Source organism: Pipra filicauda, unplaced genomic scaffold, assembly GCF_003945595.2.
Source record: "Pipra filicauda isolate LSUMZ 115617 unplaced genomic scaffold, ASM394559v2 scaffold108_size2327098_pilon, whole genome shotgun sequence".
Lineage (NCBI taxonomy): Eukaryota > Metazoa > Chordata > Aves > Passeriformes > Pipridae > Pipra > Pipra filicauda.
Window position 1 is genome coordinate 425,290 of NW_024103529.1, and position 17,155 is coordinate 442,444.

The following is a 17,155-nucleotide window of genomic DNA, read 5'->3' on the forward strand; positions in this document are numbered from 1 at the left end:
AGGTTGGCGAATGTCACCCCAATCCACAAAAAAGTCTGCAAGCAGGACCCTGGCAACTACAGGCCTGTCAGCCTGACCTCGGTGCCTGGCAGGGTTATGGAGCAGATCATCCTCAGTGCAATCACACAGCACCTTCAGGATGGACAAGGGATTAGACCCAGCCAGCACGGGTTTAGGAGGGGCAGGTCCTGTCTGACCAACCTGATCTCTTTTTACGATCAGGTGACCCACCTGGTGGATGAGGGGAAGGCTGTGGATGTGGTCTATCTAGACTTCAGCAAGGCCTTTGACACTGTCTCCCATAATATACTCCTGGAAAAGCTGGTAGCCCATGGCTTGGACAAGTGTATCCTCTCCTGGATTAGGAACTGGCTGGAGGGCCGGGCTCAGAGAGTGCTGGTGAATGGAGCTGCATCCAGTTGGCGACTGGTCACCAGTGGTGTTCCCCAGGGGTCTGTGTTGGGTCCAGTCCTGTTTAACATCTTTATCGATGATTTAGATGAGGGGATTGAGTCCATCATCAGCAAATTTGCAGATGACACCAAGTTGGGAGGGAGTGTCGACCTGCCGGAAGGCAGGAGGGCTCTGCAGAGGGATCTGGATAGACTGGAGAGATGGGCTGATTCCAATGGGATGAAGTTCAATAAAGCCAAGTGCTGGGTCCTGCACTTTGGCCACAACAACCCCCTGCAGCGCTACAGGCTGGGCACAGAGTGGCTGGAAAGCAGCCAGGCAGAAAGGGACCTGGGGGTACTAATTGACAGGAAGCTCAACATGAGCCAACAGTGTGCCCAGGTGGCCAAGAAGGCCAATGGGATCTTGTCCTGTATCAAAAATAGCGTGGCCAGCAGGAGCAGGGAAGTGATCCTTCCCCTGTACTCTGCGTTGGTGAGGCCACACCTTGAGTATTGTGTTCAGTTCTGGGCCCCTCAGTTCAGAAAGGATATTGAGGTGCTGGAGCGGGTCCAGAGAAGAGCAACAAGGCTGGTGAAGGGACTGGAGCATAAGTCCTATGGGGAGAGGCTGAGGGAGCTGGGGTTGTTTAGCCTGGAGAAGAGGAGGCTCAGAGGTGACCTCATCGCCGTCTATAACTACCTGAAGGGAAGTTCTAGCCAGGTGGGGGTTGGTCTCTTCTCTCAGGCACTCAGCAATAGGACAAGGGGGCACGGGCTTATGCTCTGCCAGGGGAAATTTAAGTTGGATATCAGGAGAAAATTCTTTACAGAGAGAGTAATCAGGCATTGAAATGGGCTGCCCAGAGAGGTGGTGGATTCACCATCCCTGGAGATTTTTAAATGCAGATTGGACGTGGCACTGAGTGCCATGATCTAGTAAATGGACTGGATTTGGACCAAGGGTTGGACTCGATGATCTCGGAGGTCTTTTCCAACCCAGTTGATTCTATGATTCTATTCTATGCCTCTTGGTGCACCTGAGAGCTCCATCTAAGGAAGCTTAATCTGTGTTTCCCTTTCCAGCATTGCTCTGACCCTCTTCCAAACACAGGCCATAGTGAACATAGCTTAAGAGTTGTATTTTTATAAGCATTCATACATCTGTCTTGGAGGGAATAATGAGTTAAATCTATAGTAAGATACTTATTCTTTCATCTGAGGGAAGTCCTCTTCATGACTGTCCCTTCAATAATAGGGTTTGAAGAATTCTTTGAAGTTACGAGTGCTGTCTCCCATCTTTCTGTTGCAGCTTTTTTCTGGCATATGTTGTTCACAAGGGCTTGCCTGAAGTCTTAATGCTGTTGTCAGTCACCTTTAAGAACTGACTTCCTTACTGTTGTCTGGTTTTTGTTCCTAAGTCTTCCTTCTTAATATGTAAATTCTTCATGCCTTTACTATAAAATTCTGTCTGTCCTTTCACTAGCAGCAACTAAAAGCAAGAAGTCTGCATCTCCTCATACATACAATCTAAATATCTCTCAGTATGTTTAGGCTTCTCAGTTGATACCTAATAGACTTAAACTGAGAGATAATCCTGGTAAATGTAAATGTTCCTTCATCAAAGGTGATAGTGTGAGACTGGTTATTGTTTGTTTTTGCAATGAATGTTATCATAGAAATCTCCTGACTTGATACTACTTTTGGTAAGGACATTTCTGTGCAATTGCCTAGAGTATGAAACTACACTTGAAAGAGGGAAAAATTATCTGTAACAAACGTCTGAAATCTCTTGTATAGCTAATGGTTACGTTATTCCTTTCCCAGAGAATTAAAAAAGCATCGTGCAAAGGAAATGCATTCTGGAAAAAAAAGCTTAAGGCATCATGAACCTATAGTGTAACAATGTATGTAAAAGATATTTACCAAGAAATGGGATCGGTAAAGATATTAGCTGCAGAGGCTTTAAATTCTCATTACATTTTATGTTTTCTCATCTGAGGTTACTTTAACTTCTCATGTAACCAATTACGCTAGTGAGAATATGCAGCTCAAAGGCAAAGAAACTGCCTTGAAACAGTCTTATCTAGTGGGTGGCATCCCTGCTCATTGGAGGAGGGTAGGTAGGAACGAGGTGGTCCTTTCCAATCCAAGCCATTCTATGAATCTAAGAAACAGAATCCATAGGGAAGGTGGTGGATCTAGGTTCCATGTTCTTTTTGGGGGGGGGGGATGACTGAATGTACTGATGCTCTGAAACACTAAATTCTGCTCAATCTGGGTTAACTGCTTCTGTATGAATTTAACCATGGCCTAGAAAGTTGGGGTCTATGCTTCTCCTTTCAGTAGCTAGTGTGTTTACCCATAACTGGGAAATAAGCATTGAGAATGGGTTCCCTCCAGACTTTTGTAGAATGGGTCCCCTTCACACTCTCGATCAGTGGTGGCATAATTGTCTTTTAGTTGCTGGCAGTTGAGGCAGATTTGAGCACCTCAGTAGAATGTCTGATCTGGGGGGGACTCACGCAGTGCAGGTTAATCTCAAACCAGTTGTTGTGTGAGACTAGCGCCATCAAATAGGTGGCATTTCTTTCTGGAGCAGATTAAGGAGCGAACATACAACCTGCTGTACTGGCAAAACCCTTATGTCAGCTGTCACATGGTTCAACAGCAGTTTCTTGTGACTGCCTGAAGTGGATTAGGCAGCTAAAATCCAGAGAGGAGAACTCTGTTCAGGGACAGTGAAATTGTCAACCAGCACAGCTGGATTTGAAAGATGATGTTCAGCTATGACCCAAGGGGTTGAAAGACACCTCTAGCATCTATTGCTCTGTTAGCAGTGATGATTTTGGTAATGACTTCTCATTAAATAATTAAAGAATTGAGATTTGTGAGCTTTGTAATATATGTGTACCAGATTAGAGTATATTTTATTGCTCAATGTTGGTGGTTACAGACCTAGTATAAAGCAGCACTTAAATGTTATTGAAAGTGACAAAAGTAGATTTTTCTCTTGCCTCTCCACCCATGTGAAAGTGTATGGGCACCTCTCAGGACTAAATACTACTTTTTGACACTTCATTAATTATTGGTAACATCAGTAACTTTGCCTTACTAGCACTCACATTAACAATTTTTTACTATTTAAGATAGTCCCCATTTCTCTGGTGTAAATCTGTATAGTTCTATGAAGTTATCTGCAGTGTTAAGATAAAAGAAAAATTAGGCATAAAGGTTTGATGCTGTTAATATACCATGGAGTTCCAGGGTTGTTTTCTGTTGACCAGGTATGCTGGATGGATATGCTATCCAGATATCTGGATATGCTTTTCAGATGACTTCTGAGTTTTTTTAACACGTTCGAACACAGATTGTTGAGACTGTTGTCTGACCAACCAAAATGTAGGAAATGGGCGGCTCACAAGTTTTTCTTGACATAGTGAATTAAAGAAATTAGAATTTTATTCCTGGCTTATTTCTCAGTATCTCTGTGTGTTTTGAGAATAGGGCGTGGACTGGGAAGATAATCTGTCAGTAATGCTACAGTCCTCTTGATCTGAGAGATGAGGAAACCTAATGGAACTTCTCAAGGAAGATCAATTTGCTGATATGTACTTTTTCCTTTTCAATTACTTATTTTTTACTTAAATTAAAAATAAAAAAAAAGAAAATTCGTGATTGCTGGTGCCCATGTATTCCATGTATTCCGTTGATCAAACTTTCTATTTTACAAAGTAGAAAGCCTAATAATCCAGTATACATTTATAAATTTAAGAAATAAAACATCTAAACTTTGTAAAATCAAACTCCTGAGAAGTTTAGCACTTAAAGCTGTTCACAGCACATAAAGTTCAGTTTTCTAAGAAAAGCCTTCACTTAAGTTTTTGTGGGGAGCGGAAAGAAGGCAGTTCCCTAAGGCTGTTGGAAGCAACTTCAGTTTCATTTTTTCTTTTTCTTAGGTTGGCTGAAGACTTTTGATGATTACTTTAGAGATCAGACACAGCATATTTTAAATAACATGGTTATAAAACTGCAAGAAGACAATCGAAGGAAGTTTATATGGTCCGAGATTTCCTACTTTTCAAAATGGTGGGACGGAATAGATAGCCAAAAAAAGGATGCTGTTAAAAGGTTTGAACGCTGAACTATATCTTATCTTCCATGTATCGTACTCCGAGATTTATGTATTTTGACTACACTGTAAACTTGAGATTTCAATTTACTGTGATGCAGAATTGCTAGAACAGTCGTCTGCTTCAGTTCTGACTTTTTGGACTTGGTTTGGTTTTTTTCCACTTACAAAATAGAAATCTGTTCAGAAAATTGAAGACAGATTACTGAGTTGCTTAAAAATTTTACTGAATGTTTCCATGTACAGCCATGAAGATATCATTCAAGTTCTAATGAAATTGTGATTACAAACTTTATTTGCAGTCACATTAAAGTATTGGCCGTGGAATAAATATAATCTTTCATAATAGCTATTTATGTGTTTTTTTCCTTCAATTATAGCAATTATGTTAATAATTATGAAATGAGGGGTTTTTTGTTTGTTTTGAAGTATGTGGAGTTTTTTATAAACATTCAACTGCTTTAATGGTAAAGTAGTATGTATTCTAAACTCTTCTTAGTTATTTTTAAAATCACAAGTCAAAAGGTAATGTAGAAGTAAAAGATTTGCCTAGATATTGAGACAAGAAAGCGGGCTTCTTGGATAAACTTGAAGAAAGGATCTAGTTTAGAGTTTTCAGGAAGTGGTGATTGTTTTTTTTTTTTTTTTGACTTTGCTTTAAGATAGGAACTAACAGTTCTTGGCTCCTCTTTGTGATGCCCTCCTTCTCATGCCCTGCTTCAAGATGCATGTGTTGCAGTATATAGTAAGTCTGTTAGATCTTCACAGCTGTAAAGGTTAGGTAATGCTGGAAATCTGGGGAATTACGTAGAAAACTATTCATTAAAAATTTATGTACAATGCAGGAGTATTATAGCACAGCTGTTGTTTTTTGACATTAAAAAGGTCTCTTGTAACGCAATAAACAGTAAATGATAGTCACTAGGTAACTATGTCCTCTCTTCAGAGGAGTCAGGTATTGATTAAGCTGCTCTAACTCAGAGAAGTGCCCTGGAGATTATTTTTTTGCTATGTTTTTCATTACTCTTATGGGTATTATCTATGATGTGACTAAGTTTTGATAAGTTCACTGTATTTCTTTCTTGAGTTCATTAAAGATTTATATGCTGGTGTACAATGTAAATGCTGAAACTGTAAGGACAACCTGATGTTGGAAATGTGGTCATTATGTTCACTGACAATAGACTGGATTATCCTGTGATCAGTTTCAAGAAGGCATTTTAATGAGTGCAATGATGTGAAGCCTTTATAGAGACAATAAACTTCTAAGATCTGTCAGCTTTCTAAAACTCTAAAATGAATGTTAGATCAAAGATGGGGAGATATTAGTAGTGCTTGAAATGTGCAATGTCTGGGCATCTTGCTCAACTGGCCTTCAGTACCGCGGCACATACATTTTTATTTTTGTAATCTGTATAGGAAACAGTGTTCTTCCTGATTTTAAAAAAGGTATCTAATATGGCACATGCAGTAGAGCTGGTTTTCATTGCACAGAGGCATTAAAATGTCACTGTTCAACTATTCGTTATTCCCAATTTGATTAAAGAAATGTAGTCCAGTTATGGAAGTTGCACAAGTAATTTAGATTTTGGCATCACCTCACTGGTAAATACCTGCTGGGTATACAGAAATTGATTTTTAAGAGTGTGTTTTCATATGGAAGATTCTGAACAAAATTTACATATTTTTCAGGTTAATAAAAGATGGACAATTTGAAATAGTAACAGGAGGATGGGTCATGTCTGATGAAGCCTCTGCTCATTATTTTGCTGTAATTGACCAACTAATAGAAGGACATCAGTGGCTAGAAAAGAACCTTGGTATGTATATTGATCTAAAATTTAACTATTTTAATACAGGAAGTCTGGGGTTGTTTTTGTTTTTGTTTTTTTTTGAGTTGTTTAGGAGGCTCTCTTTACTTTGCTTTTCTGAAACAATAAATCAGACCACTTGCAGGAGTCCAGTATTTGCAATTTGTGATTGCAGATAGAAGTTCCTGGGCAAAGGGAATTCGAACAATTTTATGTCATAACATTTTGTCTTGGTCAATGTAAGATATGCATGGAATGTTGGCATAACAAAATATTAACACTAGAGCATGCCGAGTTTTAGATACCATTTCTGGCATCACTAGCAGTTTCCAGTTGCCATATCAGTGTTTTGAAAATCATGACAAAGGTCTTAAAATGAATGAAAAATTTACATTTCTTTCATGTGTTTGGATCTGTTTTGCAGGCTTTCTTATTCATTAGGTTCTCTTATGTAAAGCTTTCAAAAAAAGTAAATATGAAATTTAGATGTAGCAGTGGTAGTAGTAGTAGTTATAAACCCTAAAAACTGATTGTAATGTTAAAATTGTTTATAATTGAAAAATAAAAATGCTGCTGTTGCAACTTTGAGGAATTACTGACTGCAGTTACACTGACTGAACTGTTTTGCTGGCTTTGGGATGGATTTTTTGTTTAGTTCCATAAGTAGAAATAACCCTTTATATATAGAAAATATTTGTACAGTGATTTTAATAATAACATGATTTCATGCAATTAACTGAAATTATTTTGGAAAGCTGTTCCACCGTTATTCTTAGATTGCAGTTTCCATAAACACAGCTTGACATAATTGGTTGGGGGAGGAAAGACCTAATAAAAGGGTATTGCATTCCTTACTGTTTTGTTTTCTTTTGGAAAGATGGTAAAAAGTGCCAGTGGAACTATGCTGAAGAACTAAGAGTTAGATGTAGGTTCTTTACTTACTATATGAAGTTCAGAGAAAAGAGGGTATTCATTAATGTGATTCTATTGATCACCAAACTAATAAATCAAAAGAAAAGTTAGTTCTGAAACCAAAAAAGATTAATGTTATTTAAATAGCAGTTAAATTTCAACAAGCTACAGTGTCAATCCATCTACATCTGTTCATTTTCCTTCAGCTTTTTCAATTTTAACATCTGTAAGCTACTTAAACTGAAAAGGGAGATGTTTCATTATGATTCCAAGTAAAGATGTTCAGTGCACAATTGAAATAGTGTAGCAACAAGGAGTACTAGTCCTGAATATTTTTATTTAGTTAGAATGTCTTGCTTATAAGATATTTGATTTGTTTATTTGTTTGTTTAATTGTTTATCTGTTTAGTTCTATCTTGTTAATTGCTGGGGGTGTTCTGCAGGAGACTGAATAGTTAACCGTATATCTTCTTGGAAATATTATCTTTAGTGGTCTGATTTGAATTATTGGTATAGCTTTCTTTGAGTCAAAAGTAAACCTTTCTCTTCTTTTTGCTTTTTTCTTTTGTCAACAGGAGTAAAACCAAAGTCTGGCTGGGCAGTTGATCCTTTTGGGCATTCACCAACAATGGCTTACCTTCTGAAACGCACAGGATTTTCCAATATGCTTATACAGAGAGTTCATTATTCAGTTAAAAAACATTTTGCCACACAAAAGACACTAGAGTTTTTTTGGAGACAGAACTGGGGTATATGTTTTTCCTTTATGTCAGTTTATTTTGTTAATTTACCCAGGTAAAATACAACGAGAATTTGAAAAAATACTATGGAAATTTTTACAGAACAGGTTTAGAGGAGTAAGTCTAAACTTGAAAGTTTTAAACTTGCTGTTCTGATTAAAAAAAAATCCGAAGTTTTTCATCTAGCTTAACTTTTTCCTCTTTTCCTTTTTTTTTTTCTCCCCCTTTTTTTGAATAACAGAAAGGGAATGAGAATAGCTGCGAGGTAGGAAAGGTGTTAAAAACCTGTGTTATTGCTATTGTTCCTCCAATTTTTTTTTCTTCATTTTCATTTGTGGTTTTACTTTCTCTTATTTTCATTCTCTCATGTGCCTTGCAAGTATGCATAAAAAAAATATAAGGGGTGGAAAATTCTTTCTCTGCTTTAATTTTTTTTCCTTCCTCCTACTCCTTTATTTCCTTCTATGTGGAAATAAAGTGTACGAGAAGGAACATTTCAGCTAATTCAGATGTTGTGCTAATGAGGTGACTGGCTTTTGGGTTGATTTTTTTCTTTGGTTTTGTTTTGTTGGGTTTTATTTTTCAGTTGTTGTTTTGATTCACTCAAAGTATAAAAGATATGCTTGGTTACCTCCAAAATTCTGAAATTCATTATAATATCCCAGTCTTGGCTGAATCTGTGGTTTTATCATCTCTGTATATAAGGTACATACATAGGTAGACTTAAGATATAGATATTCAAAATAGAAATTGTCTTGATCTGATGTTTTTAGTGCAGATTAAGATCATGGAATTAATTTAGTTTTGGCAAATCTGATAAGGTTTATTTTAAAGGTGTACTCTGTGTATTTAATTCCAGATTTGGGATCCAGTACAGATATTCTTTGTCATATGATGCCTTTCTATAGCTATGATGTTCCTCATACGTGTGGTCCGGACCCAAAAATCTGCTGCCAGTTTGATTTCAAACGACTTCCTGGAGGAAGAGTAAGTTGTCCTTGGAGAGTTCCACCGGAAGCCATTCATGCTGGAAATGTTCAACACAGGTACAGTTTTTATGTATTCCCCAAGGGAATAAATTTAAAAAAAACTGGAATTATACTGGTTAAAGATGATATGTAGTATAGCTTGGTGAATTTATGTAGTTCTGTTGTGTTTTAACAGCTCCGCTCCACACAACTGCTCACTCACTGGCCCCATGGTGGGTTTGAGGGAGAGAACCAGAAGGGTAAAAGTGAGAAAACTCATCAGTTGAGATAAAGGCAATTTAATAGGTAAAGGAAAAGCTGCAAATACACGCAAAGCAAACCAAGCAACTAATTCACTGCTTCCCATGGGCAGGCAGGTGTTCAACCATCTGTGGGAGAATAGGGCTCCATCCCATGTGACTTGGAAAGACAAACACATCACTCCAAACGTCTCCTGCTTCCTCCTTCTTCCGTGGGCTTTATATACTGAGGATGACATTACAAGTTATTAAATATCCCTTTGGTCCATTGAGGTCAGTTGTCCTCACTGTGTCCCCTTCCAGCTCCTTGTGCACCCCAAACCTGCTTGTTGGTGGGGCGGGGTGAGAAGCAGAAAAACACTTGGCTCAGTGCAAACCTTGCCCAGCAATAACTGAAACATCTAAAATATCAGTGCAGATCGAAATCACAGACCCATACCAGCTACTGTGAAATAAATTAACTCTACCCCAGTCAAAACCAGTACAAGTTCTTAAAAAAAGCTTGTAATAGGTAAATATTACCTATTACTTAATGTAGTGTTTGCTCCTCAGTTCAGAACATAATTGTCAGTGAAATTTGAAGGAAGGTTGTAGTTAAGAAGGATGAATTTTTTTTTCTTTTCTATTTGTGATACATGAGTCAATCTCTGAATGACAGGCAGAACATTGTCATCTGTTTAGTAGAACATAGTCATCTGGTTGTAGTCATGTTACTGGTTTACTGTAGTTTTTGTGAATTTTATGAGCAGTGATCTGTCCCCTGCAAGTGAAACACTTCAGGCAGGAGCAGCATGGTATAGTATGCTGTAACTACAAACAGTGGCATATTTCCTAAATGGTATATCTTTGAAAAACGTGGCAATCTGTCGCCTAGGTTTTCTGAAGTGCACACCTTAAATGAATCTGAGTCCTATGTCTTACGTGTCTTATGATGGGAAATCCTATTAGCCTCAGTTTTAGTTTTCAAATAGAAACAGTGTTGTTTTGCCACAGTCAAGAAGCAAGTTTATAGCTTCACAAAACTACTTTTCAGTTTTGGGAGGAGGCGGGGGGAAATAAAAAAAAAAAAAAAAGAAAAGAAAGGAAAACTAGAACTGCCAAAAGTTTTTCCAGTAAATGCTTGTATTCTATGGTCCTGTTACTATCTTTAGGCCTTCAAAATATCCCAAATTTCCAGAGTTAGAAATTTATTTAGGTGTTTACAACTGGTGCAAATTGCTGAATATAATAAATGTATTTAAGGGTAGCAGGGTGACTTTTTGGCTCTTGATGCTGAAGTTTTAAAGTGATGATAAAGTGATGATGCATTTGTTGTCTACATGTCAAGTATGCATCTCCTTTTTTATGAGGATAAATTCTGAAAAGCATTATGAAAACTTCACTTCATCATTAAAATTCAATTACAAAATGTTATTGAAGATAAAACCAAAATAAACCAGAATACATTACAATTGTCATATTTTAAAGTGGAAATTAGAGTGATAATAGGAAAAAGTAATTAAAAAAAAAGAAATAAAAGCCAATGGTGAAGAATCATTATGACACACTCAATGCTTATAAAATGTGAAGGAAAGCTCATATGTTTTTAAATCAAAGTTGTAGAAAGACAAATCTTGACTATGTATCTCAATTAACTGGGACAAATATTTTCAGAAGAGTAACAACTTCTTTAAAAAATACCTGAGGCTATAAATAAAATGTAGAGTGTCTACTTGGAATAGTTTTTTTAATGGTCTTGTTTTTTAATTAGATCTTATTTTATCCTTGCACTTCCTAGATGCAACCTTTGTATAGCAATCTAAATTAGATCTTGTAAAAGAAATGGTTCTTTCACGTGTCAAAGGATATCGAAGAATAAGATAAATGAGGCAGGTATGTAGTGAACATATGATCAAGTTGAAGAGGTTATCATCTCAATATAGTCTCTGAAACTTAATCTTTTGCATCAGCTTTTGGTAGATAAAAACAGTTTTGGTGTCTAACAGAATTGAAACAGCAGTATGCTAGATGATGCCTAAGGGAAAAGTAAAACTTACACATGGTCTTTGACTTGGAAACCTGGAGTATTTACATTTGGAACACTGAAACTGCACTTTTAGTGTCTATTTTCAAACAAATCCACTAAAACACAGGAAGTGATGTTTTGGTGGAGAATGCTAAAACATCACTTGTATTTTATGAAAATGGTGGAATATTGTAAGCAGCCAAAAACCTCATTGATCTGACCTCTGTAATAACACATTTTACAGTTGTTGTGATGAGGAGAGGTGTAATAAGTAATTGGAAAATCTATCTCTACATCATAAGCTTTCCAAGGTTAAAGGTTTATAGAACACTAATTAATCTGTCCCTCATCTCTGATTGCTTTAAGACTGGAAAAATACAGGAGATCTACACGACATGGATTTGAAAAATGTTGATTAATTTAGAGACCAGGTTTAGATCACTGAATTTTCTTCAATGTTAAAATAAAATTAATAAAACCCAGATCTTGAATACTCATCTGGGACTGTTGCATTTGATTTCAGTGCTATTATGGCCTTACATATACATTCAAGAGATGTTGAATTGAGGCTAGTAATTGTTGGATTTTTCATTGCCTTGCCACTGAAGTTGTGACTTAGTAAGAAGGAATGAAGCAGCAACCTAATGAAAAGCTTGTACTTGTTTAATTACACTTTGTAACAGCATTGCACTTGCCCTGATTTGCAGCTGCATTCTTGTCCATATGTTTAAATGCTGAAGCTTTTCACACTAGGAATAAAAAATAGCTGTTGGGTTTTGCCTGCTTTTGGAAGCAGAGTTTGTTTTGGTGTATGTCTCTCTCTTCCATGTGTGGAAATAGGAAAGAATTTTTCTAGTTGCAAATTTTCTAATTGTTGAAGAGTGAGTCCCTAATGAGGCCATAAACACTGTCAAACATGTCACACAGGACTTGCTATAGCTGCTGCAAAATTTCTTGTGATTCCCCTGGACTCTGGGTGACTATTGCTCCTCCTCCTTTGACATAGGAAGAGGCAAAACCAGCCATATTGTTTTCATATGTATTTAGCTAAACACTTGAATTTTTTGCACTAACACTATTAGCTAAACACTTTGAATTTTTTTGTGATACAAAGGGGTTTTATTTATTTGTGGAAGGTGTCAATCATTCAGTGATAATCTGAAAGTTTTAAAACAGGAAGTTTATCATCTCTGATCTCCTTTGTTTTTAGATTTTCACTCATGTAGGCAGGATAAACATATATCAAAATGTATCTAATGCTATTTCATGGGGGAATAGTAAGGGTAAAAAATTCATGGGACTCAGTGGAATATGTTTTTTCCTGGAAGTATTTTTTGTCTCCACCAAATTCTCTCTGGGGCTTTCTTCTGACTCTTTCTCACTCCTTTCTGAAGTAACAATTTAGGAAGTTATTTAAGAGAGACTTAACAGGATATATGAGACATCTAATTTTTCTTTGGTGTTTTCGCAATTGAAATTGGTTTGCAATTGAAAGAAGATTGTGCTGCCCCCTTAAAAATTTCTAATAAGATAACTCACAGTTATGAGTAGAAAGGGAGAACAGCAATACTGATGAATTTTTGCAGTAGATTTGGAAATAAACTAGAGGAGGACTTGGAAGACAGATGTCAAAGTCAAATGTCCTATTAACTGTAACTTGTATTTTTCAAGAGGCTCAAAAATGAAGTATAATTTTAACCATAGACTACACGTGGAAAATTTGAGTTAGACTGGTCTAGAAGAAAGCATTGTAAAGTCTTGTGTTGTGCCAATTGTTCTGGTAGCTGTGCAGTTAGGAAGTTTTAGTGTTTAAATTTACAACATGTTCAAAGTCATGGAAAGTACTGATTCAAGAACAAATACTTAGTAATCTGAACTATAAATCAAATAATAGACCGGGAACAGGGGGAAGCCACTTTTTGCATAAATTCTAGTCTCAGTAGAACTCTGTAGATTCTTAACTAAAGTTAATGTTGTGGCCCTTTTCTCCTTCCGAATACACTCAAAATTTGTATTTATTCAGTATTTCTGTATTCTGATAAATAAGTAAGCCTTGACATGCTGTTAAAAGAAATATGACTTTCAAATATATTGGAGTAGAATTTCTGCATAATATCTGCATAATATAGTAAATCTTCAAGAATATTGGTTGAAAGTTGATTTTGCTGGAGCATCTGTAAAAAATACCTGTAGAAACAAAAAACTCACTGGAATCTGGATTTTGCTATTTTCTCTTTAAAACACTGTAATTTGTATTGCTGTTTTCTTAAATATATTAATAAAGTTTGTATTTCCTCAGAAAATTAGTTACGTAATTTTAATTAGAGGGGATCAGCATCTGAAGATCTTGATAATAATTGTAATTTGGAGGAGGAGGAGGGGAAATAGATATCAGACTCGTGACTTTTAATATATTGCTGCTTAATGACAGAACTGATAGTTTACCCATCCAATAGTTAGTAGGTGTTCCTCAGAGATTAATTTGTGGACAGTTTTTCTGTCAAGGACATGAAGATATGAAGAAAAGTATCAAAGCAAATTATCAGAGGGGATGAGAAGAGCTTGCTTATTATTGTAAATAAGGGCTGGAGAGGATTAGGATTGTTATCTAAATATAAAGCAGGTAAACATAATTTGAACTGTAAGTTAGTTTTAGCACGGGAACAAGTTGATCCAAACTGCCCGACTGTTTGAGATGGAGCTTGATAAGCTTATTGAAGGATTTAATTAGCACAGTGTTTGCAGCGATAGTAGGTTGAATATTCTCCCTGTGGGGAGGATTGCATCCAGCTTTTTATTACAAAAAGAGACTTTTGTATGTCTTGTTTAACGAGTCACCCTAATGCAAAACTTGATATCTAAGAATTGTTTTGCCAAATGCTGAATTTTCTTCTTCTAGTTTCTGAATTGCTCTTTTCTTTTTTTCCTTCTCAAGGGCTTGGATTATTTTAGATCAATACAGAAAGAAGTCAAAGCTTTTCCGTACTAAAGTTCTGTTGGCTCCACTGGGGGATGATTTCCGCTATGCTGAGAGCTCAGAATGGGATCAGCAGTACCAAAATTATCAAAAGCTGTTTGATTACATGAATTCTCATCCTGAGTGGCATGTTAAGGTAAACACAGCACATTTTCTGGTTGGTGGAGAAAACAGTATTTCCCAGTATTCTGAGATTCTTTATGGAAAAGAAAATTGTAGTTGGATTTGGTTTTTTTTTTCAACTATGACGTTTTAACAGCAGATTAATTTGCCTTTTTAGATTACATTTTTTACCTTTAGTACCTTCTCTGCCCCCAAAACAAAAACTTTTCTATTAGTAATATCTGCTTGAAAACTAGAAATAATTCCCAAACTAGATTAATCTGGAGAAGAGCTATTAGGTTTGATTGTTTTCTTAGCACTCTTTGTTTTTTTCACAGGCTTCAGACATTGTTATCTAAGGGTATCAGGCTTTGTTACTTAAAACTGTTGTATTTTCTTTTTAGAATTTCAAGTGAATTTTGCTGCTTTATTTGGGTCATCTTGGTTTTATGGCCCAAAGCAAACAAACAAAAAAGTCCTAAGAGATGCCATTTCTGGCTCATATTTTTGAATACAATAAAATCCGAGACTGACTTGGCTACAGAAGGACTGAGTATACTAACACAATTATCAGATGAGATATCACCTTAAATCATTAATTATGTTTGAGTGTTAATACACACATTCATATATTCTAATGTGTAAGCTGATTGCTCTAGAGACTCCTTATTCTATAGATGTACTCAGACAACCTTTCTTCATCTTTCAGCATGGCAATAAGAAATAGGAGACCACAACCTTGGGGGTTTTTGAGTATCATGTTAGAGTGCACTATTGCTGCTTTCACATTTAGGCTTTTTAAACCCAGGTCTGGTATCATTCATCTGGTTTGTGCATGCATCTGTTTTCCCTCATCTTTTCTGAGACCTCCCCTGATTCTTCTAACTGTGTGTTTGAGCAGTGCCTGAAGTACGTTAGTTCTTTCTGTTGACTTCTGGACTTGTATTCTGCATATGAAGGATGATTTCTTGGGATTATACCTTATCTGAAAGCTGGATTTTGCATGTTACCTATGGGATGTGGGTGACATGATGTATGTGAATGACTACTGTGTCTTAGTGGAGGGAGATAGACCTGGACTATACTCTTCAAATTTTTTAAATCTAAAGCCCATCTTTTAAAACTAAAGCTTGCTGCTATTGCTAGCTTTACTCCTGTCAAAGATGGATGTACTGTGCAGGTAGTCACTCTTTGGATACTAACAGCAACATGCTTTGTGTAGTTCCTACTAATCTGGGCTGGATGATTTTGTCTCTGGGCAAAAACTGAAGGCTCTAGCTCTGAAGTCATTCTTTTAAAGACCACTCCTCTCCTGATACATCTGAAAGTTTCTTATTGTACAGGTTCTGCTCAGCCCATTTTCAAGGACTCTAGCAGTCTACTTCATTAGCCTTGGTGTGCCCATGTGGATGAATGTCTTGGGAATCACATTAGCCCTTGTGACCCTCACAGAAGTACCCAACCCTTTTTCTGGTCCTTAATATCCAGACAAAACGATATGACATCCCCTGGGTCTGCCACTTCATACCTAGAGTACTTTGATCAACTGGAGTACTGTTAGTATTGGAATATTTCTCCTTTTCATTTTATTCAATTAGTTAGGGTTTTCTTATCTCTCTGTTTTTTTGGGGTGTTTTTGTGAGTTTTATTGTTTTCTCTTTTCTGTCTTGTGTGTTGTCTGAGGCTTGGGTTTTTTATGTTTGCATGTTTTTGTTTGTTTACTTGTTTTGTTCTAAACTGATGTAATTTATCCTTGAAGATATGAGTTTAAATGGAGAACTTTCACACTCTTCTGCACTTTCCCTAGTGGAATGTAACTCCACAGGCAGGTAACAGATCATGCTCAGCTTCGTAAGAACTGAGATTATATAGAAGAAGAGTTCGCGTTTCTTCCTTAAGTGCTGAGATGTCTAGGATATTACCACTTACACAAGGGACTACCTACTCTGCCTTTCTGATCTTATGAGAGATTTGCTGTTTCCGACAGCTCTTTAAGGTGTTTATCTAGTCGATATGTCTGTTAGCATTGAGGTTCTTCTGCCAGCAGCTATTCTATAGTTCTAAAAGTATGTAGTGCACTGCTGTGAAAGATACCTGTTTTGTTCTTGGGGAGTTCAATCTCCCATTCTGAGATCTCCTTTACATCTATTATACGTAAATTAGGTTGAGTCTTTTTGTATGCCAGTAGAGGAATCTGCCAGCTTATTTCACTGTTTCCATTCACCTGACTTTGATGCTTCCTCTGGTGAGGTTTTATTCCTCTGATGTAACGCAGCCTACAGAATTGAGATCACCTGCGTCTGACTTCTCTTGATGCGTTGATTTTGTTTCTCATTTTCTTCTGAATTCTACTTGTAGGTGCCTATGATAGTGATGGAAAAGACCAAGTGTCATAGAAGTGCCTGTTAAGTCAAGGTTTACTAATGATGGGATTTCTGGGCCAGTATTTATCTTTCTCTGCTTTACTGCCATTTTAAGTGGCAAGTTCTCATGTTGTACCCATCTAACAGATAGTTGGATGTTCTGAATGATTTTGAAGTAAAACTGTTTTTTTACGTGATGAGAAAGTATGTCTTTATTGTCACAGTGATAGTCCTTATATTCCAAGTCACTTTTAAAAGATTTTTCCCAAAAGCTTGGTTTTGGAGTTGTAAATTGTAGCATGCTACATTGTATGCTTGTTAAAAAAATAATAATAGGAAAAAAAGTGACTTGATATAAATTTGAGGTATTATCATTATAGTTTGTTATGAGGATACTTCCAGTAACGTGATCTTCTGTGCTGTTCCAGCTTTTATTAATTGTTTTTTTTCACTTTCATTCAAAATCCAGTTTGCCATCTATGCCTTCTATAAC

General features: G+C 36.6%; 1 protein-coding gene across 1 annotated transcript in view; it reads left to right on the plus strand.

Moving 5' to 3' along the window:
* MAN2A1 (mannosidase alpha class 2A member 1) overlaps positions 1-17,155 on the plus strand; it is a 114,845-nt gene that overhangs the window by 26,303 nt on the left and 71,387 nt on the right. The window contains exons 4-8 of the mRNA XM_027712610.1: positions 4,352-4,523; positions 6,217-6,344; positions 7,823-7,996; positions 8,847-9,033; positions 14,156-14,333. Coding sequence (XP_027568411.1) covers positions 4,352-4,523; positions 6,217-6,344; positions 7,823-7,996; positions 8,847-9,033; positions 14,156-14,333 — 839 coding nt within the window. The remainder of the gene's footprint in view (positions 1-4,351; positions 4,524-6,216; positions 6,345-7,822; positions 7,997-8,846; positions 9,034-14,155; positions 14,334-17,155) is intronic.